Source organism: Adiantum capillus-veneris, chromosome 17 (assembly GCF_014529385.1).
Source record: "Adiantum capillus-veneris isolate H3 chromosome 17, ASM1452938v2, whole genome shotgun sequence".
Taxonomy (NCBI): Eukaryota; Viridiplantae; Streptophyta; class Polypodiopsida; order Polypodiales; family Pteridaceae; genus Adiantum; species Adiantum capillus-veneris.
This window is the reverse complement of record NC_140947.1, coordinates 11677619-11704033: the sequence shown is the minus strand read 5'-3', so window position 1 is coordinate 11704033 and position 26415 is coordinate 11677619. Positions and strand designations below refer to the sequence as shown.

The following is a 26415-nucleotide window of genomic DNA, read 5'->3' as shown; positions in this document are numbered from 1 at the left end:
TAAGAACGGCTCGTGATCGAGTCACTACTTATGCTAATCGAAAGAGATCTCCAAGGACTCTTGATGTGGGACAATGCGTCTATCTGAAGATACCCAAGGATTCCAAAACTATGCGAACAGGAAAGCATTATAAGTTTTCAGCTAGATATTGTGGTCCGTTCTTGATCACAAAGAAAATTGGCCAAGTTGCCTCTTCCTTCAGATATTAGTGTACATCCAGTGTTTCATATCAGCCGCCTTAGAGTAAAATTGGACGAAGCCGACGTTATTGTGCCCATCGAGAAAAATGTATGGCAAGATATGCAAACTGAGAATATTCCTCGAGAACCAGAGATAGTTTTAGATCATCGTACCCGTCATTAGAACCAAAAGGCTCATGATGAGTACTTAATTAAATGGAAGGGTCAATCTAAAAGGTTTGCTACTTGGGAACCAGTTAGAGCTCTAAAAGCTCAGTATCCCCACTTCATTGATGAGGACATCAATGGTTCTTAAGGGGGAAAGTATGTTATGTTCCGCTCACAGGACAGGGGATCTAGTCCAGAGGTCGTCGGGATGGGCGTCCAGTGTCCGGGCGGAAGTAGTGTGAACACGGCCACTGTGGCCGGCCATTATTATAAAAGGGAGGCCAAGGCCTCATTTGCAGTTATCGAGTCCCCACTGGCAGAGTGCAAGTGGTTAGCCCACGAGGCTAGGAGTGCACAAGGTCACCTCGAGGAGGTGAGGCCGGCTGGTATGTGACACTGGTCTTACAGGTGCACGCCTAAGTCCTCCGACACTGGCCCCAACACGGGGGAGCCGCCGGATGGTGGCTATGGTCGGGTGGTTCGTTCGACGCGTGTCTGTAGGCGGTCCGTGTAGCCGGGAGATCCACTCTCTACGTTCGTTTCAGTAACATATTTAGCAATCACATCCAAACCGCGTTGATCTTTCCACAAATGTCTTGATCTACTCAATCTCGTTGTCACTATCAGATTCATATCCTTTCTTTTCACATTTCAAGCAAACCATGTCAATGACCATCCCCACATGACAGTACATTCACAGAGCATCCAGATCGCAAATCACACACTTAGTTCACACTGAACAATGTGTTTCAATCATTCAATCTAGCCATCTCATCCCATCCAGAACTCCTGATGCACCTGGACCCCTGTGCAGCCATCTCATCCTTCCAAAACTCTTGATACACTCACAATAGTATCTAGTCATCTTGATGCACTAGAATCTCATTCATTTCACATTCACTTAGCCATCACATCCAGATCTCACTCAACTCTAATAGATGTTTAGATGCACTAAGTTCAAATCATTCATTAGATAGCATGCCGCAGACATTTCATCTTTGTCCTGCTATAGGCTCACGAAGTGCCAGGTCCTAAGCTAAGACTGACGCTAGACTGTAGCAAAAGCTAGCACAAAGTGTAGTGCATACCTGACATGAATAGCCGTGTTGTGAAAACATTGCGGGTGAAGCTCAAAGGTAAGGATGCTCGGAGGAATATCCAAGAGTTGCTTGTCTATGGAAGTGTTGGATGAACGCTACATGCGAATGCGAATGTGAATGTTGAAGAGGATTAGGGATCCTTTCTCCAACTCCTTTCATATGAGCAAAGGAGGCAGGTAGATCTTGGTACTCAAGATCTGGATTTTCGTGGATCCGCGTCGAACTTCGTGCAAACACATAGCGATGCGCGTCCGATGTCGATCTTCGTTCAAAGACATAGCGATGAAGACAAGAGCACGCCCAGAGTCGATCTTCGTTCAAAGACATAGCAATGACAACGGGAGCGCGCTCGATGCGCGATGGATGAAGGGTGGGAGGCACTAATAAATCCAAGATCGAGAGAAAAAAAAAATGACAGAGGTTCTTTGGGTTCTTGGTTCTACTCAGGTTCTTTAGGTTCTTCCATTGAGTTCGCGAAGCCGAAGCAAGCATAGAGCTTTGATATTAATGTTAGGTGCAACGGAAGAGAGTAATGATTTAGCTCGGATCTAGTAATCCGCACAAACACAAGGTTACTATACTTCACTTGAAAAGAGAAACAGCACTAAACACAATGAAGGAGAGAGATGCAAAGAGAGAGAAAAGAGAGACAAACACGACATGTCAGGTCCCAACCACCCTCAAAGACCCCTTTGCTCTGTTGCCAGAGCAAGCACTTGCTTTATTATTGTGAGTGCGCAATTATGGCTGACAGACCAGATGATGTGACTGAAGAGGTTTCCTCTTCACAGGGTCAACAGACACATGAAGTGGGTGAGTCCTCAAGACCACCACAGACAGATGACGATATATTCAGGACCCAGTTGGCTACTGCTGTGGCTATGTTCACACAAGTAATGCAGAACCCGAGGTTTTTAGCCTTTCTGCAACCTCCTGTTCCGTCTCAACAAGTTGGGTCACTGGATCATATTCAAAAGCCTGTTAAGGCTCGAGCACAGGTGATTCATTCCGCACAGTCAATGGAAACACCTGTACACTTGACGGAGAACATGCAGTCTCCACAACCTATGCCTAAGGTGCAAGAACAGGTGGCTGAGATGCAAGTCTTTCAAGCTGTACCAGTTCAGCCCGCCACCTTTCAGCAGCCTATAGCTGGTTCTAATAGGCAGGGAAGCAACCTACACACTATGCAACAGGTCTTCCCACCACCTTCAGTACACCCTGGCTATTTTGGAGGTGGATCGGTATTCCAGAGCATGGCTGGTCATGCACCTGGAAATCAGTTTTACACTCCAGGAACAGTGTTTGGGGGTGCTCAAACGATGATGCCTAACCCCATGTACAGTGTCATGGGTATGCAACCAGGGTTTCAGAGCACTCAGGGCCAATTTGGGATGCCACGGGCAAATTTTGGTATGGCTAGAATTACAAATCAGCAGCCAAATATGGCATTTTCAGGTCAAGTTAATAGCGGTCAAGGAACACAGATGAACCCTAATAGTGTTCCCATGTTTCAGTCACTTCCATATGACAATTTAACGCCGCTGGAGAGGCCAACTCCGTACAAAGAAGGTGGCAAAGGTGTGACTTTCACGACCTTTACAGGGTTTGATGACAAGAAGAAGGCTCTTTCATTCCTCCAGCAGTTTGACAAGGCCTATGCAGGGGGAAACTTTACAGAGGCTTCAAAGGTCCGCAAGGCAGCCACTTTCTTGACAGGGAATGCGGGACAATGGTGGACAACTTTATTGCTTCAAGGGCAAGCTCCGTCCACATGGATTTACTTCAAGCAGATTTTTGCAGCAGCATGGTTATCTGATGACTTTGAAGCAGATGTCATGACAGAATGGCACCAGCTAAATGCTGCCACTTGCAGAAATCTGGATGATTACAATCGGAAGTTTTGGAAAGCTCTACTTCCAGTAACTTCCTATAGGTTTGTGCCATTGACAGAACAGATTGAAAAATACTGTTGTGGCCTACCCAAAGGATTGAGAAAATACTGCACGAAGACAAAAGTCGCTACTTTGACGCAGCTCATAGAAGTGGCAAACACTGGCAATGGTTTGCTCAAGGGAGAAGATTGTGAATTTAACACTGGCGTCAAGGCAGGATCAGGCAAGAAAAATTCAGCCAAGAAGCACGTTCCCAATGAGGCTCCTAAAGGGACTCAGGAGTCAGTGTCACAAAGTGATGACGTGGCGAACAGCAAAAACCCTAATTTCTGCCAGAAACCCTAAAATTCCTGCAAACCCTAATTTTTGCCAAAAACCCTAAATTCCGGAAATCGCGGAGGCGGATTATTATTTTTTTTTTAAAAAAAAAATTTTGGAAAATGATGAGCGACGCGAATTTTGCTTTTGCTTTTGCTTTTTTTTTTTATAAAAAAAAAAGAGAAAAGACTCTCTAAGAGAGAGAGAGAACTGATGCTTTTGATTTTAAAAGCTTTTGGGGCTCTGCTTTTGGGCATCCCTTGTAACCTTTAAATTAGTGGTGAGGGCCTCACTTCTCAGAGCATCTGGACGCAGAGTCTGAGAGTGAAACCCTAACCGCTCTCTTGTACTTTGATGATTGATTAATACAAAAAGAAATACCGAAAGGGGCGCCAGTCTTTGGGGCCAATATCTCTAGGCACGGAACTCCGCCGGGCCAGTGCAAATCTATTGTGATCTGTGAATTGTTTTGAAGTGGTTATTTGGTGCTGTCGCGGTTGATTCTTGACTTGGAGTGTCCAAGTTTGTTACAGTGGTATCAGAGCACGGCCGATTTCTCTTCTACGGGAAATCCGATCCCCGAATTTATTTTTTTTCCGCGGCACCTATGGCTTCAGGCAATGATCAGTCGACTCCCTCTGCATCTGGAGATGCGGGCTGGGATCACAACGAAGATTCAGACAGAGAGTATGGCCCGCCTCGGCCTACTCAAGCGGAGCAAACAGAGATGGAGCGTCGTCAATTGATTGGCGATGCAACAAAGATGATGCTCAATTTTGCCAAGGACCCGAAGATGGTAAAATATATGAACCAGACCTCTTTGAAAGAGGTACAGATGGAGTGGCAGAGAACCACAACACCACTCCCGAAACCCGCTCTCAAGAAACCTTCTAGCTCCAAGAAATATACGGAGAAGGAACTGGAGTACGTGGTTGATGCACGGATTGCTCAGCTTTTCGACGTGCAAAAGAAAGGCAAAAAGCACGGCAAAAAGCAGAACAAAGGTACTGACTTCCCGGGATATTTGGGTCGTCAATCGACATTCGACAAAGCAAAGAAACGGAAGAAGCGTGTTCGATTTGAAGGAGTACCCAGTTCTTCTTCTTCTTCTTCTGACAGTTCTTCTAGCTCCTCGGATTAGAGCGAAGAAGATAGAAAAAAGCAAAAAGCGAAGCAAGACACAAAGCTTCGGAACGGGCAAGAAAAAGGCAAAGAAGGCTACATCTTGCCCAGAGACTGACAGTTCTACTGAGGACTCGTCTACAGACAGCTCAGATTCCGATGACGGAAAGTTTTATGCGAACAAGAAGAATTTTTACAAAGCCAACCAGTATGACTTTCTCGAAGATAAAAGCAAGAAAGTCCGAGAGTTTAAGGAAGGTGGCCACTCGATCAAGTTTGATACTTTTCAGGATACTCAAATGCTTCAAAGGCTGTGTCTTTTATACAGCAGTTTGACATCGCTTTCGCGAGAGGACGCTATTCAGAGCACTCCAAGATTCGAAGAGCTGCCTCTTACTTTAAGGGGAATGCTCATACTTGGTGGTCCACGCTTCTATTAAGCAAGACTGTGCCGGTTACATGGCTGAAATTCAAGAGGCTTTTTATTTCTTCTTGGTTGACTCAAGAGTTTGAGCGAGATATACGAGCTGCTTGGAACCATCTCCGGATGACCAAGAGCGATACAGTGAATTCTTATTGTGAAAGATTCTGGAGCTCTTTTCTACCCGCCTCTTCATTCAAGAAGATCTCATTCAGAGAACAGATTGAGCGGTTTACCTTGGGTCTACCTACAGAGATCCGAGACCACTGCTTGGAACAGAAGTCAGCTTCTATTCAGGAGTTGATGAGTCATGCGAAGCGGGGCTTTGCAATTCACTCTGGCAGTCTGACCTACCCCACAGATGAGGCCATGACACAACGAACCGGACAGACTTCTGGGAATGAAAGTAGAAAACGAAAGAGCAACCCAGAGAAAAAGGATGCACGACCCAGACATACTCATCAGGAGCGGACTCGCTACATCAGGGAGGGGAAGTGCTTTGGATGCGGGGAAACTGGACATATCTCCGCGAAGTGCCCTAAAAAGGCACAGAAAGAACAGAATGACAAGGACGACGAAAGGCCTGAGAGTTCGAGAGCAGCTGAGGACCGTGTACGAAAAGGCAAGATGAAAACAGGACTGGTTCCAGATTGTGTGGGTACTGATCCCGACACCATGGATGAGAGTACAGAACTTTGCCGAGCTTGGGGCAAAGTGAAAGATCAAGAGGCCCTGATTTTCTTTGATGGAGGAGCCAAGGCCAACTTCATTTCACCGGAATTGGCGGCGCGGCTCGAGATTACTCCCGATCGGATGGGACCATTTGCAGAGGCAGTTCTAGCGGCACCCGGCAGGGACATAGCCATTACACCTGTCATTGGCAAACTTCGGTTGCATTGTCAGGGGTATTTGGGGCATGAGGACTTCTTCATAATGCCTTTGGAGGGTTGTGATGTTCTCTTAGGGATTCCCTGGTACCACAAGAACAATGCCGTGGTCGATTATCGGGCGAGAAAAGCGACTTTGACTACAGAAAAGGGCAGAACAATTGTACTTGATATTAAACTAAAGGGCGAGTCTGTCCCTATTGTATCGGCTTCGGCTATTTCAAAATTAATGAAATCCAGTCTGTTTGTTTACTCGATCTTTATGAAAGAGTTGAGTGGTGATGATAGGACAAATATGTCTAAACTTGATAAAGAACGCCAAGATTTTCTACACTCTCACGCCGATTGCTTCTCAGAAGGCCTGCCAGGAGAGTTACCACCTGCTCGTCCTGAAGATCATACCATTGATCTGATATCTGGAAGCACACCACCGAATCGGCCACCTTATTGTGTGAGCCGAGTACAGAATGAAAAGATTATGAACTCAGTGAAAGACCTCTTGGAAAAGGGTCTTGTCCAGCTTAGTACTTCACCGTATTGCTCTCCAGTGTTGTTGATTTTGAAGAAAGACAGATCTTGGAGAATGTGCATCGATTATAGCACTCTCAACGAAATCACCATCAAGAACAGATTTCCGATTCCTAGGATCGATGATATACTCGACAGGTTACAGGGATCCTCGTGCTTTAGCAGGATTGACTTGAAGAGTGGATATCATCAGATCAGGATAGCGCCAGGAGATGTCTACAAGACAGCTTTTCGGACGACTTTTGGGTTATTTGAGTTTTTGGTGATGCCTTTTGGCTTAACCAATGCTCCTGCGACATTTAACCGGATGATGGACAGGATTTTTCGAGAGTACAGGCTATTTGTTGGCACTTTCTTTGACGACATCATTGTTTTCTCGAAGAATGAGGCAGAACACAGAGATCATCTGCTTCAAGTCTTTTAGGCATTACGAGATCACACGCTAGTGATTAATGCAAAGAAAAGTGAATTTTTTTCCTACCATGGATACACTTTTTGGGACACATTGTGTCAGCAACACAACAGGAGTGCAAATGGACCCGGCCAAGATAGAGACTATCCGTGATTGGCCCGATTTGAGGAATGTCCATGAAGTTAGAAGCTTCTTGGGACTATGTTCATACTACAGGCGGTTCATACGAAAGTTTGCAGAGGTTGCTTCCCCTTTGCATATCTTGACACAGAAAGGAGTACCTTTTTCGTGGGGACCCACAGAGGTGACTGCCTTTCAGACATTGAAAGAGAAATTGACTACGGGACCTATTTTGACTTTGCCGGACTTGCAGAAGTCATTCGAAGTATATTGTGATGCTTGTGGTCGTAGTCTGGGTGCGGTCTTGATGCAAGAAGGCCATGTCATAGCTTACGAGAGCCGTTTGTTCTCTAGGCCGGAGATGACAGCACAGATTTATGAGAAAGAGCTTTTGGCGGTTATCCATGCTCTTACTCAGTGGCGGCATTACCTACTCGGAGCGGATTTTACTGTCTTTACAGACCATCAGAGTTTGCGCTACTTCTTGTCACAGAAGCAGCTTTCGGAAAAACAGATGCGGTGGGCGAACATCTTGTCACAGTTCCACTTCCAGATTGTCCATGTGCAGGGACAGAAGAATGTGGTGGCAGATGCTTTGTCTCGGAAACCGTTGGTTCTGGCTATTTCCGCGATACATCATAGGAGCTTCGAGGATATGGTCGATCAGTGTGCCACAGATACAGATTTTGCAGATATTTTCACACGGATACGGGATGGGGAGACAGTAGCTGGATACTCCCTTCGGGAAGGCTACTTGATGAAAAAGACTATGTTGTGCATTACACAGCCGTTGAGGGAAAAGGTTATGACTGAATGCCATTGTCCACCTTTTACGGGTCACCGCGGCATTGCTACCACCATGAAAGGGGTAGAGAGATATTTCTTTTGGCCGAGACTCAAGAAAGATGTGGAAGAGTTTGTGCGCAGTTGCTTGGTATGCCAGAAGGTTAAGTTTAATAGGCATAAAGCACAGGGATTGTTACAGCCTTTACCCATACCCACCCGCCCCTGGGAAAGTATAGCGATGGATTTCATTTTTGATCTCCCGAGAACACAGAGTGGTCACGATGGTATCTAGACTGTTATTGACAGATTTAGCAAACAGGCTCATTTCATTCCAGTGAAGAAAACAGTCAAGCCGGATCACTTGGCGAGACTGTTTGTGGCCCAGATTTTCAGATTACATGGCATGCCTGAGACAATTGTCTCCGACAGAGACCCCAGATTTACGAGTTTGTTTTGGAAGGCAATTTGGGAGAACATTGGCACACGGTTACAGTTCTCGTCATCGTTCCACCCGCAGACTGATGGGCAATCCGAGATTGCCAATTCAGTGGTTCTAGATTTATTGAAGTCTTATATCTCAGATCAGAAGACTCAATGGGAAAGATATTTACCTCTGGTGGAATTTGCCTACAATAACACGATACACTCGTCGATGGGTAAGGCGCCATTTGAGATTGTTGAAGGTGCTGCGAAGGTTCCACCCTTCCTGAGCACGAAAGATAAGATCTTTGAAGCGGATAAATATACGCGAGATCTGGATACGGCTTTTGCCAAGGTTCGCGAGACTTTGCAGAAGTCTCAAGAACGACAGAAAAAGGCAGCGGATCGCCGTCGTCGCGACATGAAATTGAAGGAGGATGATTGGGTGCTCTTACGTTTTGAGAAGGCACGCCTACGAAAGAACAAGGGAAAGGAGAGGCTTTTTCCAAAGCTTAGTATGCGATACTACGGCCCTTTCCAGATTACTGAAAAGATAAATGAAGTCTCCTTCCAATTGAAACTGCCAGATACTTGGAGGATTCACAATGCATTTCATGTGAATCTCTTGAAACCTTTTAAAGGTGATGTGCCTGATGATGGGGAGCCTGATGAGCAACCCGAAGTGGAAGAAAACGAGGAGATCCTTGTTCCTGAACAGATTTTGGCACATAATGATACGAAGAAAGGTAAAGTCCGAAGGCGGTTCTTGGTTAAGTTCAAGAACTTTCCTGCATTTGATGCGAAGTGGATGGAGGAGGAGGACCTAGCAGATACTCCTCGGATTGTGAAACTTTACCTCGATGTTTTGGTTTAGCATAGTCTACTCCAAACGGAACCCAGAAACTCAGCTTGGCCGAAGATCTGGTGCAGTGGGATGCACAAGAGGGGAGTCGCTCCACTCCTTTGTCAACAGATGCCTCGATTTTGATACTAAAGTCACTGATGTCTCTTTGAGCTTCAGGGATACTGAGAGCTGACAGTATTCTGCTGGATGACTTTATGAAATGGAATTCCTGATTATGATACTGATTTGTTCTTGACTTCTTGTGAGTACAGGAACTGATAGACGAAATGACTGTAGCATTTTGGTCTGATTGATCTCGAATAGACATGGTTGCAATAGGGGTTAGTCAATCGGACATCGATGAGGTCCCGATTGGACCTAGATGTGATTGCTAGCTACATTGCCGATAAATCATGGTCTAAGATCCGAATGAATGTTGAATGTCATGTGATGTCCTGTGATGTCTGGTGATGTCCTGTGATGTCATGTGATGTGACTGTCGATTTTGTACATGTGCTAGATGTGTGTTCCTAGTACGTAGGTACTAACAGTCAGTGTCTGCTAAGACGGTTTATGGCTTTTGTCGGTTTTGCAGGCGTAATCGCGGTCGATTACAATGCTTTCAAGAGGGGGGTATGTCACAAAGTGATGACGTGGCGAACAGCAAAAACCCTAATTTCTGCCAGAAACCCTAAAATTCCTGCAAACCCTAATTTTTGCCAAAAACCCTAAATTCCGGAAATCGCGGAGGCGGATTATTTTTTATTTTTTTTAAAAAAAAATTTGGAAAATGATGAGCGACGCGAATTTTGCTTTTGCTTTTTTTTTTTTTATAAAAAAAAAAGAGAAAAGACTCTCTAAGAGAGAGAGAGAACTGATGCTTTTGATTTTAAAAGCTTTTGGGGCTCTGCTTTTGGGCATCCCTTGTAACCTTTAAATTAGTGGTGAGGGCCTCACTTCTCAGAGCATCTGGACGCAGAGTCTGAGAGTGAAACCCTAACCGCTCTCTTGTACTTTGATGATTGATTAATACAAAAAGAAATACCGAAAGGGGCGCCAGTCTTTGGGGCCAATATCTCTAGGCACGGAACTCCGCCGGGCCAGTGCAAATCTATTGTGATCTGTGAATTGTTTTGAAGTGGTTATTTGGTGCTGTCGCGGTTGATTCTTGACTTGGAGTGTCCAAGTTTGTTACAGTCAGCCAACGCAGGGAAAGACAAAGCTACGGCTAAATCAGAAAAAGGACCAGCAAAGAAATGGAAAAGACGTTTTCCTCGCAAGTCAGAAGAGCAAAAGAAGGTCCTGAGGACAGAGAACAAATGCTTTATATGTGAGCAGCCTGGCCACATTGCTTACAATTGTCCTACAAAGAAAAGGCCAGCTGATTCTGATGACAAGGAAGACAAGAAAGGAAAGAAGCCCATGGCTGGTCTAGTGCCAGATATGGTGGGCGACAAGCCAAACTCAGATGCAAGTGAGCTTTGCAGAGCATGGGGAAAGGTCAGGGATCAAACAGTGCTTATCTTCTTTGATCCAGGTGCCAAAGCCAACTTCATTTCCCCAAAATTGGCTTCAAAGTTGGGAATCAGACCTGAAGAGATGGGGTATACAGCAGAGGCAGGTTTGGCATGTCCTGGCCATACAGAGGCTGTGACACCCATCATTGGAAAGTTGCGTCTACATATCCAGTCCTATGTAGATGCTGAAGAATTTTACATCATGCCACTGGACGGATGTGATGTGTTGTTAGGTATTCCTTGGTTGTTTCGTGTACAGGGAATCATGGATGCCTACAACAAAAAGATCACTGTACAGAGCAGGGGAAAGACTCACATTCTGGATGTAAAGCTTAAAGGGGAGTCTATTCCCACTGTATCAGCTTCTGCTATTACTTCTGTAATGAAAAAGCATCTTTCTGCGTACTTGGTTTTTGCACGAGAAGTGTCAGATTGTGATGAATCAAATTTATCTTTGCTAGATAAAGAAAGGTCAATGTTTTTACAACAGTATAGTGACTGTTTTTTCGATTCATTATCGTCTCAATTACCGCCAGAGAGACCCGAGGACCATGCGATAGATTTGGTGCCAGGCAGTAGCCCACCAAATAAGCCTCCGTACAGGGTTAGTGCCGCTCAACAGAAAGAGATAATGGGCCAAGTACAGGAGTTGTTAGAAAAGGGGCTGATTCAGCCCAGTTCATCTCCATTCTGTTCTCCAGTGTTGTTGGTGCAGAAAAAGGATGGCTCATGGCGTATGTGCATCGACTACCGTGCACTGAACAAGAATACCATCAAGAATAGGTTTCCTATACCTAGAATTGATGATATTATGGACAAATTAGGAGCAGCAGCTATGTTTAGCAGGATAGATCTAAAGAGTGGGTACCATCAGATCCGCATTAGGTCAGAGGATGTGCACAAGACTGCTTTTAGAACAACGTTTGGCCTTTACGAATTTTTAGTGATGCCCTTTGGTCTCACAAATGCTCCTGCTACGTTCAATAGGATGATGGACAGAATTTTCCGTCCACACCAGCAGTTTGTTGGTACATTCTTTGATGACATGATAGTCTACTCAAAGAATGAAGAGGAGCATAGGCATCACTTGGCCATTGTGTTCAAAGAGCTACGCAGTCATAGGTTGCTCATCAATGCAAAGAAAAGTGAGTTTTTTCTGGAAGAGATTCACTTTCTCGGACACATTGTCTCAAAGGATGGTGTCAGAATGGATCCTGCAAAAGTTGAAGCGATCAAGTCATGGCCAAATTTGAAGACGGTGCATGATGTCCGAAGCTTTTTGGGACTATGCTCCTATTACAGAAGGTTTATCCGAAATTTCGTTGAGATTGCTTCACCTTTACATGCTCTTCAAAAGAAGGCAGTCACCTTTAGATGGACACAGAAAGAGATTTCAGCTTTTAATCTCTTAAAGGAAAAGATGACTTCAGATCCAGTCATTGTGTTGCCAGATCTTAGGAAGTCATTTGTGGTCCAGTGTGATGCCTGCGGTAGTAGCATTGGTGCAGTGCTAATGCAAGATGGCAGGGTAGTAGCCTATGAGAGCAGAATTTTGCAAGGGCCAGAGATGACCATGCAGGTCTATGAGAAAGAGTTACTGGCTGTGATTCATGCGCTCTTAAGTTGGAAACACTACCTGCTAGGTGCAGATTTCGTTGTCCAAACGGATCATCAGACCTTGCGATACTTCTTGACACAGACAAAGTTATCTGAGAAGCATATGCGATGGGCAAATATCTTGTCCATGTTCCATTTTCAGATTGTGCATGTGGAAGGCAAGAAGAATGTTGTGGCTGATGCCTTGTCAAGGAAGCCACAAATTTCAGCTGTGTCGATTCCTTATCATCATGAACTTGATGATATGAGAGAACAATATGCAAATGATGAAGATTTTGCAAGGGTCTTCGAGCAACTAATGGATGGACAACGTCATGAACACTATCTTCTTAAAGACGGGTTCATGATGATGCATGGCAGATTGTGTGTCACAAAGCCATTGCGACGCAAAGTTATGGAAGAGAGTCATGTCCCACCGTATGCAGGGCATCGAGGTATCGATGCTACAGTTAAAGCGGTTGAGACATTCTTCTATTGGCCTACATTGAGAAGGGATGTGGATGCCTTTGTGCGAGAATGCCTAATATGCCAAAAGGTCAAGTTTGACAGGCAAAAGGCACCAGGGTTATTGCAACCACTACCTATTCCAGATAAACCATGGGAAAGTATTGCTATGGATTTTATCTTTGATCTTCCGAGAACGCAGACAGGAAACGATGGTATTTGGACCATTATTTGCAGATTCAGCAAACAGGCTCATTTTATTCCTGTCAGGAAGAAGATAAAGCCAGATCAGATGGCACGCTTGTTTATGAGCAATATTTTCAAGTATCATGGCATTCCCCAGTCGATTGTTAGAGACCGTGATCCACGCATGACAAGTTTGTTCTGGAGAGGCTTGTTTGAGAATATGGGCACCACGCTCAAATTCTCTTCGTCATTTCATCCTCAAACAGATGGGCAGTTAGAAGAGGCAAATTCTACTGTCCTAGATCTGCTGAAGTGTTATGTGTCAGAGCATAAAGGAAAGTGGGAGCAATATTTGCCATTGGTGGAGTATGCATACAATAATACAGTGCATTCATCAACTGGCAAGGCACCTTTTGAGATAGTTGAAGGTGGCAAGAAAGTTCCTCCCATACTGCATACAAAGGACAAGATATTTGAAGCAGATAAGTATGTTCAGGACATGGATGAAATGTACAAGAAGGTCAAAGTGGCCTTAGAAAGGACTCAGGCAAAGCAAAAGAAAGCAGCTGATCGTCACCGTCGTGAAGTGGTATATTCACTTGGTGATTGGGTGCTTTTACGCTTTGAAAAGGCAAGGTTAAAGAAGATGAAAGGGCAAGGAAAGACTGTTTCCAAAGCTCAGCATGCGTTACTATGGGCCTTTTCAAGTGTGCGACATAATCAGTGATGTTGCATATAGGCTGAAATTGCCTGACAGTTGGAAGATTCACAATGCGTTTCATGTGAGTCTTCTCAGACCCTATGTGGGTGATGTGCAAGAAGATATGCCAGCTGAAGATCAGCCGGAAGTCGAGGAACTTGACGAGATCTTGGTCCCGGAACAGATTTTGGCACACAAAGAAAGGAAAGTGAAAGGCAAGGTTGCTAGGCGTTACTTGGTAAAGTTCAGAAACTATCCACCAATGGATGCTAAGTGGATGGAAGAAGGTGAACTTGCAGAGTCACCAACTGTGTTATCACTTTACCTGGAAGCCTTCGATTTGCAACCTACCTTGACCCCTTGAGTTTCAAAGCTAAATGGATTGTCAGTGTGACAATGGCTTGTGAAACAAATGATGTACATGGTATTTAAAGTGAGCTCAAATGAAATACCTGTTACATGAATGTTAGAGCTGTACAGATTGTCAGTTTGGCAATTGCTCTTATGGAATGTCCAAAAGTTTGGTTAGTGCTATAGAAGTGAGTATTTCTTGTCAGTTTGTCAAGGATACAGTGATTGCTTCTATTGAAGAGTACATGTGTAACTGCATTCTTAAACTGTCGGTTTGGGTATGCTCGAAAGTGTTACGGGATCCAACGTGTACTATAAGACAGTGGCAAAATGTGCAGCTACCATTTTGTCATTGGAAAGTTAGTGACTCAAAGCAATGGCAGAGTGCGAAGCTACCACTATGTCATTGGGACAGGGTTCACACGCAGGCAATACATGAGTCGACGAGGTGTTGAATACACCAGGGTTGACAATGAGCATGTATGTGTCGTATATGTGTCGACAGGTGTTGAATACATCAGTGTTGACAATAAGCATGTACGACATAGATGCAAACGAGGACGTTTGAGATTTCAAGAGGGGGGTATGTCACCAGCGTGTGACTACTATCTATCCTTTTTGTTGATTTCTTTCTTATTATCTATTTACTTTCACTTTTTGGAAACACCCCTCGGGAAATCTAACTGCCCTGCATTGCATAGCTAGTGTGGAACTGTCCAGAGGGAGTCCAGGCCTGAGGGCAAGAGAGCACTAAGGTTGGACGAGGACTATGGTTAGCCAAGTGGGTCATTGACTAGCCAAAGTGGAATCCTTTGCTACAGAGGCTACATTTCAGTTCTGGATGTGGCCGCAGTGTACAAAGAGGGTCGGATGACCTAGAAAGATACAATGGCAGCATCTCCTAACATTTAGGGAACTGCTATTTCGGGACTTGAAAATGTGTTGGCGTCATTACCTCCGGAATGACAAGGGGAACATTTTCTTACTCTGCCGTGAAGTCAACTGGGCAACCGGTTGGGAGATTTTTAGGCGGCAACCCCGAAACGGGAAAATGCTTGTAAATGTGCCAAGTGGCACATTCTGGTGCACTTGCCTCATGCAACAAGAAGTGGCGCTGAATTTAGGAGTGGGAGAGCCTCATTTTCAGTTTTTGTCACAGGTTAAGAGCTATGGAGTGCTCGCTTTCCCTCTTATGCACAGTGCGGTGCCAGGAGTGATGCCCTGCACGCTACGCACTGCCCTCTCTCTCCCCTTTGGCAGTATGTTATGCCCCTCTAGTGGGCTCTTCATTTGACCAATGTACAGTTGTGTGGGTTCATGCACAATTGCCGAGGCAAGAGCCTCTTGCACAGGTACTGGATTAGCTAGCGGCTAATCCCCCCGCAGGTACAGGTGAATTCGGAGAGGTTTTCACGCCAGAAATCTCGTCTGATTCAAAGGGCAAGTAGCCCTACAGGTGCGGGAGCTCGAGGACTTGCTACGGATGCGACCGGCACGCGAAACGGAGCCCGAAACAGTAAATTACAGCCTGCTGTGTATTTTTGCAGGTTTAGGGTTTTGGCCCTAAACGGACCCTAATACCCCCAAGACGTTCGGGGACGCAAGGGGACCGCTGTACAGGTGATCTGGCGCATTTTCGGGGCTGAAAACAGAGAATTCAGCGTGCTGCAGATTCTCGCCAGGTTTTGCAAAGTGCCCGTATGCGTCGGGAAAGTCATCCAATGCGTGGGAATACTGACTGTGAAGGGTTCTAGTACAGTTATGCTGCCGAAATCAAGCTGGAACAGTGGAAATTCAGCCGAGTTTGTGCGGGGCAGCTTGGAAAGAACCACAGCGTATATTCCCTCTTTTGAACAATAAAGAAATACCGAAAGGGGCGCCTAACTTAGGGGCCAATCTGGTGTCCGTCTACTCATACAGGTGCAATCTAGCAGCCTGTATCCCTCTCCCCTTTGTTGTGTCTTGAAAGTACAGGTAAAATAGACGACTAATAATGGGTGAAAGCTAAATCAAGGTTTAAAGTAAAGTCTACCGCCCTTTTTGGATTGAACAGGCCGGTTACAGGCGGCCTCCACTGAAAGATACTCCATGGCGTGTCACGATCTCCATGGTAAAGTGCCTTCACGAGCAGTGTAGTAAAGTGTTGTACTCCATCAATACAAGGTGAAGATATTGCGTGAAGATCCCGAACTGAGCGGAAAAAAAAAACGACTCCTTGTCGTGAAAGGAGTGCCAATAGACCTGCAAGTGTCCTGCCCCAAGGTAGAAGACCAGCAATTGTGCCTCACCTTTAACATGGGGGATGTCACGTGCGCACTACACTTGCGCTATGTGGATAAGCTTCTGCTACAGCCTAGCGTCAGTCTTAGCTTAGGACCTAGCTTGGCACTTTGTGAGTCTCTAGCAAGACGTGCATGATCAGGCAACTCAAGTTACATACCCTCACTTGCACAATTAAGTCACTTAAGCATAAAGGCATATGAACACTCACTTGCACAATTAAGTCACTTAAGCATAAAGGCATATGAACACTCACTTGAGTCGTTTATTAATAAGTGACTTCGACACGACATTTATTAAAAGTAGGTAGGACAAATGTCTTTTTTTTCAATTTTTTATATCCAGTATCTGTTATGGAGCAAGTATCTCCTCACCTAATTCTATTTCAATCTGTTAGTCGTTCTCATTCTTGTGCCTTCTGAGGCACCACGCAGATATATGTCCTTGTTTCCCACAGTCAAAACACTTTCCTGTCTGGAGGTATTCTTATTTCTATTCCTCTATCAATCGCAGACGTGTATCTTTCTTTCCTCTCCTTCTGCCATCACTTATCGAAGGTTAATCTATTGGATAAGTCAAGTTACCTGAATGCATAGCAAACCCTTGCTTAGCATCATCAACTGCAGTATGGACTCACATTTCTGTAACAAGTAATAATCTCGTATCTCTATGGGCAGTCCACGGCAAAATCGCTTGATTTGCTGCTTAAAATTGATCTTTTTTAAAGATGAGACATGTAGAAAAACTTTCCAGAATCTCTCGCAATAAGTATCTAAAGTATATGCCTTCGCCATCCTAAGATGATTCCAGGCGGTGATAATGTCACGTTCGTACACTTGAGTGAGCCATGAGGAAATAAAAAGTCTCTTAAACTTTAACCAATTTGTCAATGCTTCTTTTCGTAACAAAAGAGTGGACCACCATGTTCGTGCATTTCCTTTTAAATAGGATATTGCCCTCCTAATCTGTTAGTGCTTTGAACAACGCCCTCCAAAAAAAGCTATGTAAAATTGTTGAATAAAAGCGAGGGCATTGTGCGCATCTCGAAAACTTGAAAAGGTAACAAATTTTATGGCTTGCCTATCCTCCTTGAATCCTTTGGTCTTCTTACTCTTATCTTCGAGAAAGTCGTATTGATTGGCTCTATAAAAATGCTTCCTCTTCAAATAAAACATCTATTCCTCGGAGTCCGAACTCTCAAAAGAGGACGGATCCTCGTCCAAACTATCAAAAAATTGTCGGGATCTACGACAGGATCTGCTTTTCTTCGCCTTCTTCCTGTTCTTTCCATATCTCTGATTCTTTCGTCGTTTCTTTCCCTTTCTGTCCTCGTCACTTGAATCAAAAGAGGAAGAGCTATCCGAACTGTCAAAAGCAGATGAGAACGAACTACACAATCCCTCGAAGCGTACATGCTTCTTCTGTTTTCTTGCATTCGCAAAAGAAGATTGACGACCTAATAGCCAGGGTAGTTTGTTCCCTCGTCACGTTTCTTCAATTAATTCTTCGTCCCCAGAAGTTGGTTGACTCATCTTTCGACAACGTCATCGAGTTCATCTTCAGTAAACATCCATGGGACACAAGGTTTCTTGAGGGCTTACTTTAATGGGAAGTCGATGGTTGTCTGCCATCGAAAATGAACTTCATCAATCGGGTGTCGGGTCAAAAATTTGGCATATTGTGGATTCTTCGAAAACTGGAAGAATCTGCTTTGTGCAATCATCACCTCGTTGTTGACACTGCATCTCCATTAGCTGGTAGTCCGCAGGCCAAGGTGGCCCGTACTCTTTATCTGTTGTTCCATGTGAACTTTTCGTGCTGCCACCCGTTCCAAAACTGTTGGGTGGGTTCGTTTGATTCTTGCAGGAGTCATCTCTGAATCCATGTGTGTCGCGGTAAAAGGATCGGGTTTCCCGGTAGAAGAGAAATCGGTTGAGCTCTGATACCACTGTTACATACTTGGGCACCCCAAGTCAAAAATCTGGCACAGCACACGAGCGAAATCACTTAAAATAAGTCATAACTTTTTCACACTTTAAAAATTGGAGTCGACACAACCCGACGTAGTTTCATGCTCAGAGGTATTGGCCCCAAAATATGGCGCCCCTTTCAGTATTTATTTTTATATTAATGCTTAAGCAAAGTACAACACCCGCAGGACTCTACATCCAGATGCTCTGTAGAGTGAGACCCCCGAGAGTTCTATTTATTCTTACCCGAGAGTTCTATTTATTCTTACAAAGGATGCCCCAAAAGCAAATAGTTCAAAAGCAATCAATCCGAAAAGGATATGGTCCAAAAACTAGCGTTGGGACTCCAAAAAAGCAGCCAAAGTAATTTCCAAAAATCCGTACAGCCTGCCACGTCAATCTCAAAAGCATCTGGTCCAGAAACTAGCATTGGAACTCCTTAAAAGCAACCAACGTAATTTCTAGAAATCCGTACAACCTACATCGTCAACATTATCAATGCTTTTTTATGGAAATCGGTACGACAGTCCACGTCAACCTGTCAATGCAATTAGTGGAAAATCCGTACTGCTGTCCAGTTAGCTTTATTTAATTTCTTGTGTCCCTAGGGCCCTATCGACAGATACCCATAAGTTGGAACAACTTACTAAATGTCTTTGGGTGTTCGGATACATGGTCTTGTGTACCCAAAATCTGAGGGGGTGTGGGTGTTTTGGAGGTTATCTATTGAGTTTTTCCATCTAGATCATGTGAGTGAGGACTTCTTTGTGGCCGTGGCAAGCCTTGTGAGGCATTTCTAGAATCGAGGCATCATGGGGGATTTTTCCCAAACTTTGTTTTGTATGCACCCTATTTTTATGTTTTTGACATGGATTATTGACATGTGGGCCATGCATTTTTGTCTCTCCTCTAGCGGGGGGGGGGGGGCATTCTAGCCTTGCATTCTCTCTCTCTCTCTCTCTCTCTCTCTCTCTCTCTCTCTCTCTCTCTCTCTCTCTCTCTCGTCATCAAGCCTTCGGCTGCACTTTGACAAAATGTCACCCTCTATGAGTGCCTATACAAGATGCGTGTAATCTCGCTTTTCTAATGCATAATAAAGAGTTCATTTAGAGTCTACATTGTGTATCTCTATCTCTTTTACACACACGCACCATGAATCAAACAAATGCTAAAACTCAATACTCCACAATGTGGGCACTTGGACAAGTAGAAAGAAGGGACAGAGCTTTGAGGATCGTCAACAGGCATTCACTTGTTCAGAATTCTTTTTCAACGTTCGTGAACCAATCAAAGAACTAAAGATATTCATAAACAATCAATATATGCATTTTCCCCTTTTCATCGTGAACATTATCCTGCAACACAAATTCAAATCAACAACATTATTCTGCAACACGAGAATCTTAAAGCCCTCTTGTAGAAACCCCAAATTTCTAACCAGGTGACAGAAAACTATCCCTAATACTTGTCTTTGTTGATCTCACCGTATAACTTTATCAGCAGAACCTACCTTGGTTGGATGGCTGAGTCCTCGACAGCTATATGGTAAATTCCTGGAAACGTTGATGAAAGTGTGTCAAACAGAGGCCTTAAGGTCCTGGAGAAGGGACACCAGCTTGCATAGAAGAGGATGGCAGCATAAGCATCCTGCTTGCTTTGCAGAATGCTTAAAACTCTTTCCAGTGTAGTTCCATTCACCTGCAGAGAACAGTACAGAGCAGAGAAATCTATGTGAGACGCAAACGTGATAGATAACATGGGAAAGGTACTTATGCAAACAACTGTATCTTGATTACCTCTGCGACCCCAGGTGCAATATCGGCATACAATGAGTTGCCGTCACCATCAATGATACACTGATTCTCTTGGAGCAGGAGAACTTCTTCAATGTCAAGCTTTGGACAGACATCAGACGAGAGAAACGAGGCAGCTGAACGGTTGCAGAGGACGAACAGAAAGACAAACACGTAACTGAGCCCAAATGTTGTAACCCCCATGAGACAAGCGAAATGCTGAAAATCAATTACCCTAACCCTAAAAAACACAGGAATGGCGAGTTTCGTGTATACGACCGCCCTTGGGTGAGCAAGAGCAGAGCGCGTTGGAGATCTTTGAGTGGATCGTGATAGTGAAAGGAAAGACAACACACACACACAGAGAGAGAGAGAGAGAGAGAGAGAGAGAGAGACCTGTTAAAGTTAAAGGGAAAATCACCAAAATACCCCTGGAAATTCTCAAAATACCCCTCAAATTTCAAAAAATCCCAAAATGCCCTTTATCTATTTTGGTTGGATTGTTCAAGATTTTCTAGTCTTGATCCTTTTGAGATTGAGTATGTTGTTTGAGTGCTTTGGAGATGATTTGCTTCATTATTTTTTGACATAACTACCCTTTTTTGCGAGGAAATTTGTGACAAATTATTTTCTAAGCACACATGTAGGCTTTGGAGATGATTTGCTTCATTATTTTTTGACATAATTGTCCTTTCTTCTAGGTAATTAGTGACAAATTATATTCTAAGCACTCAAAAACAGATCTCAATTGTCAAAATGGGATAAAGAGTACAAAATCTGGAACAATCCAACCAAAAAGATACAAGGGCATTTTGGGAATTTTTGAAATTTGAGGGGTATTTTGGTAATTTTTCCAAATTTAAATCCTAACTCCATACCTATTTAGCATACCTTTGCTATGTCACATTAATCTTTTTTTTAACAAAATAGAAACTATATTAAAGAAACTAGTCTTGTCATTAAATATCTAATATCTAACCAACCCGAATGATTTTCTCATATTAAACTGATCATTTAATGTGGGATAATAAACGGGAACAAGGGTTAGAATATAAACATGTGCTTACGGATCTATCTCAACACAGGGCCAATGGTAAAGGGGCCCAAATGAGAGATGGTCTGTCAAAGAGCAAGGTTAACTAATGGAGCTTAAAAGACATTAGGGTTAGCTTCATTAAAGACCTCCTATGGTTAGTGTTAAAAGTCTTTGACCTTAAGCAAGTTAGGGCTGAGCTTGAGATGGGAACCCGACCTAAACTTGTCTTTGACCTTAAGCAAGCCAGGGTTGATCTTGAGGTGGGAACCCGATCTAAACTTGTCTTTGACCTTAAGCAAGCTAGGGATGTGCTTGAGGTGGGAACCCGACCTAAACTTGCCTTTGACCTTAGGCAAGCTAGGGCTCAGCTTGAGGTGGGAACTCCACCTAAGGTGCTTGTCATGCTTGATTACTAAGGTACTTGAGGTACTTGTCATAATTAATGAGGAAGTTGCTTGAGAAGCTTCCTATGCATGGGGGGTAAGATGCTTGAGTCAAAAAAAGACTCCTACACACTTAATGAGGAAGTTGCTTGAGAAGCTTCATATGCATGGGAGGTAAGATGCTTGAGTCAAAAAGAAACCTTACACACTTAATGAGGAAGTTGCTTGAGAAGCTTTCTATGCATAAAAGTCCCAAAGTTAGGGGAATTTTTGACCCAACCTTCCACTCACCCAAGGGGCACCCCTTTTTTAAAAAGGTACATGGGAAAAATGTCAGACTCCCACTAAGCTTAACCACATGGTGTGTGTGAATGCTATTGGTTTGGTTAAAGAGGGGTCCACTGAGCTTCTACTTCCATCCAACAAATATCTAGATATTTTCAAGCTCTCTCTCTCTAAGGGGTAAGGAGGACACTTGTCAAAGACTACCCATGTACTTGACTGCATGCTGCATGTGATTGGCTAGGGGGAGAGGGGTCCAATGACCTTGCAGCATGTAGAAAAGTCACCACTCGCCCAAAGCAAGGGGGGGGGGGGGGGGGGGGGGGGGGGTGCTAGGGGGATATACTCCACACACACACTCATTTGCACGGGCATTCTCACTTGGTGAAAGTTGAGGAACACCGCCTCCTTCTCCAAGCTTGTGAGAAGTGAGAGCCTACATCAACACTTTTGGCTATGGAATGCAAATCCAACCAAGAGACATGCTTCAATGCTTAAGCTTGTCATCTTCTCCATCTCCATTACTATGCTATTATGTATGCTAGCAAGAAGAGTAATGATAAGTGAGGAACTATTTCTTTCTCCTCTTGAATGTTTCTTCTTCCTCTTCCCTACCCTCATTCCCCACTAGCTCTCTCCACCTTTGAAGGTGTTTGAGGCCTTGGGACTGAAGCTTGGGATAGTTAATGCTTTCTACAAGTTTATGCTATGCTTGTGATGCATGAAGCTTTCCATATCATTGCATCACGTAGGTCACAAGGAACACAAAGATTGTATTGTACCAAGTCTCTCTTGACGGGAGAAACTATAATACAAATGCCTATTGGAGGGGGACCGGCTCCATATGAATCCGGTCCTCAACTATTGTCATGTTCTTTAAACTCTCTCTCTCTCTCTCTTACAAAAGTATTGTTCATGCCAAGTTAACTAAGTACCAAGTTTATGTAGCTACCATCAATTAAGTTCACCCGCTATGCTCACAAAGTAATCTCTCAAAAGTGCTTCACCTAATTTTCTAATTCCGCTACTCTCAAAGTTCATAGGCCATTTCCATTACATTGGTATCAGAGCATTTGGTTTCTCTTTTCTTGCTTAAGAAGAGAGGTCCTTAAGTAGCCTATTAATGGTTGTTTTTGTTAGTTATATTAGGGTAAGTGGGTCTGGGATCTATGATCGGTTTTGTTGAGCCCACTATGTGGGATATGGTGCACACCTCGTCTTAATAATGGAGTCTATTTAGACTTGCCTACGGCTTTACCATTATTGAGCCATAAGAAGTCCTAAAGGAGCTATCCCTCGGCAACTTCGCTATGTTAGACTCACTCCACTACTCTCTATAATTAACCAATTCGAGCCGTGGGTGTAGATACTTAAGGCCTATTTTCAAAGGCTAAGAGGAGTAGCAACTAAGGTTTTGAATTGCCAAAGCATACACTAAGTAAACATATAAGTTTAATTAACATGGCTGACAATAACCAAGAGAGTAGAATGAACATTGATAATTTTGATTTTGCACCTGAAGGTGCCAATGATGATGCCCCCATGTTTGTTAATTATCTTGTCACTAGGTTGCAACAAGCTATGGGCAACCCCACTTTGCAAGCCGAAGTTACTCAACAACTTCGTGCTTATGGGATTTCCTTTCCTCTCCAAGAGGAGAGAGAGCTTACAAGGCCTCTTGAAGAGACCCCCAAAAGAAGACTCTCTCCCATACGAGAGGAGGAAGATCAAGAAAGCAATGAATCCATAAATTCCTCCGAAGATGCGGCTCCACGAAGAAGGCGGACTAAAAGATCGCCAACTCCTTCCAAGAGGAAACGGTTAACCCATAGTCCTTCTCCTCGTCACTCCAAAAGGGAAGAGAGGAAACCAAGGAAGAAAAGGGCAAGAAAGAGGTCACCCTCTTCTCCTTCTTCTTCACCTTCCTCCTCTACCGATGAAAGCTATAGCTATTCTCCTAGAGAATATAAGAGGGGAGGACATCACAAATCTTTACCTGCATGGCGAAGGTCACAAAAGCTCAAGAAGTTCAAAGAGGCAGGAAAGAGTATCTCTTTTCTCACCTATGATGGCACCTTTCGTGCTACCAACAAAGTGTTGGCCTTCATCCAACAATTTGATGCGGCCTTTGGAGACGAGGGCTTCACGGAGTCCTCCAAGCTACGCCATGTAGCTATGCACTTCCAAAAATCGGCTCGTCAATGGTGGGCTAGCCTTCGTGGCAATGGCAAAGCCCCAAAGACATGGAAAACTCTACGAGTTTCCATCATGAAGCAATTCCTTGCAAGCGTTGCAAAGGACAAAGTGCTCACCGAATGGCGGAGTTTAAGGCTTCTCTCTCATGAGTCTATCCACAAATATGTGGACAAGTTTTGGGATTTACATCTCAAGGCTACTATCTTTCAAATGATAGACTTTGCTGAACAAAAACAACAATTCTGTGCGGGATTACCTGAAGAGATCTCCGAGTATGTCAACTCTCAACGGCCTGCCTCTATCAGCGAAGTAATCCACCATACCATGGTTGCTTCACGCATCAATTTCCAACAAGGGGTTAGACGGAATGTCAAACCCATGGACAATAAAGACAAAAGTGATGCAAAGGAAAAAATTAATGCCCAAAATTTTTCCTGCGGCCATTCCAGCAACAACAACAACAATCGGTCCAAGGAGAAAGGAGTTTACAAGGTAAAAATAAACTCTCTCCTGAAGAGCTTGAAATTTTTGCAAGGATCACAAATGTTTTAAGTGTGGGGAGCAAGGACATGGCTATCGTTCTTGCCCTAAAAGAAATGCTCGCAATGAGACTCCTAGAGCTTCCACTATCGAAGCTTCAAAAGAGGATACTCATTGCAAAGGATCACCTCTCTCCTATGCTTGGGAAAAGGTAAGGGAGCATGATGCCTTCATCTTGTTTGACCTTGGTTCTACTCTCAACTTCATATCAATGGAGTTGGCCACCAAGTTGGGCATTCAAGCCTTTGAGATGGGAGATGCTGTAACTGCGGATGCCGCTTTCAAGGGACAGCAAGCCTCCATTACTCCCTTGATTGGGAAGTTGAGGCTTCATGTCCAAAGCTATGTCGACAAAGAAGACTTTTGTATCTCTCCTCTCCAACATGAGGATGCTATCCTAGGGGTACCATGGTTCAATTGCATGGCTGCCATCATGAAGTTCCCTGAAAGGAGAATCTACTTCACCTACAGGGGAAAGAATATATATATATAGATGCTAATGAGTCTGGTCGTACTATACCACTTGTAAATCCTCTCGCCCTTGATAAATCAATGAAAAGCTCAGTTTCTGCGTACATGATTTTTGTCAAATAATCCCTAAAAGGTCCTAATGTTTCATCAAAGGTGAATGGTAGGAATCAAGAAGAGTTAGGCTTGTCTAAATTTCTAAAAGGATTCCAAGATGTGTTCATCGATGATATCCCTATGGACTTACCTCCAAAACGAGGGGATGATGACCATCAAATTGAGCTCCTATCAGGAAGCTCACCGCCTAAGAAACCTCCCTATCGAGTTTCGCAAGCTCAACAAGAGGAGATCATGAGGCAAGTACAAGAATTAGTAGACAAAGGAATGGTGAGGCCTAGCTCCTCTCCCTTTTGCTCTCCAGTCCTTTTAGTGCAAAAGAAAGATGGTACATACCGCATGTGTGTGGACTATCGCACACTAAACCATATCACTATCAAAAACAAATTTCACGTACCTCGGGTAGAAGATTTGTTTGATAAGCTACAAGGCTCTACCTACTTCAGTAGGATTGACGTTAAAAGTGGCTACCATCAAATAAGGATAGTGAATGAAGATAACCTAAAGACCACGTTTTGTACAACGTTTGGCCTTTATGAATATCTAGTCATGTCTTTTGGCTTGACTAATGCACCAGCTACATTCAATTGATTAATGGAGAAATTTTTAGACCCTAGTGCAAATTCATTGGAGTGTTCTTTGATAATATCATCATCTACTCAAATTCCTTGGAGGAACGCAAGCACATCTCCAAGTGATTTTTCAAGCATTAAGGGAGCAGTCTTGCTTCAAGAAGGGCATGCCATAGCCTATGAGAGCCGAAGGCTCAACACGGATGAACGGGTCTTAGGCATTTATGAGAAAGAGTTGTTAGCTGTTCTACATCCTAGACACATGGAAGCACTATCTATTGGGGACTCCATTCATTTTACGAACAGACCATCAAAGTCTCAAGTACTTCATGATGCAAACAAAGCTTTCCGACAAACAAATGAGGAGGGCAAATTTTCTTTCACAATTTAATTTCCACATTGCTCACATTGCTGGTAAGCACAATCAAGTGGCTGATGCACTTTCACGACGACCAAAAGTTAATGCTTTGTCAATAGCAACTCACAATGATCTATCTTCTATGATAGATGAGTATGCTACTGACCTTGACTTTAAAGACATAATGTCTGTCCTTGCTTTGGGGAAGAAAGAGGAACCATTCACCTTGCAAGATGGTTATCCTCTCCGTGGCAATAGACTATGTGTTACCCACTCCCTTCGTGAGAAAGTCATGTATGAATCCTATGCTCCTCCCTATGCGGGGCATAGAGGCATTCAACCTACTTTTCGAGGAGTGGAGACGTACTTTTATTGGCCTACCATGAAAGTGGACATACAAGAGTA

The 26415-nt window shown here is 43.9% G+C and overlaps 1 protein-coding gene across 1 annotated transcript in view; it reads right to left on the bottom strand.

Moving 5' to 3' along the window:
* LOC147436812 (5'-adenylylsulfate reductase-like 3) overlaps positions 1 to 20419 on the bottom strand; it is a 59044-nt gene extending 38625 nt beyond the window's left edge. The window contains exons 1-2 of the mRNA XM_086486224.1: positions 20062 to 20419; positions 19776 to 19963 (exon numbers count right to left, since the gene is read on the bottom strand). Coding sequence (XP_086342350.1) covers positions 19776 to 19963; positions 20062 to 20262 — 389 coding nt within the window. The 5' untranslated portion in view covers positions 20263 to 20419. The remainder of the gene's footprint in view (positions 1 to 19775; positions 19964 to 20061) is intronic.
* Between the last annotated feature and the right edge of the window lie 5996 nt (positions 20420 to 26415).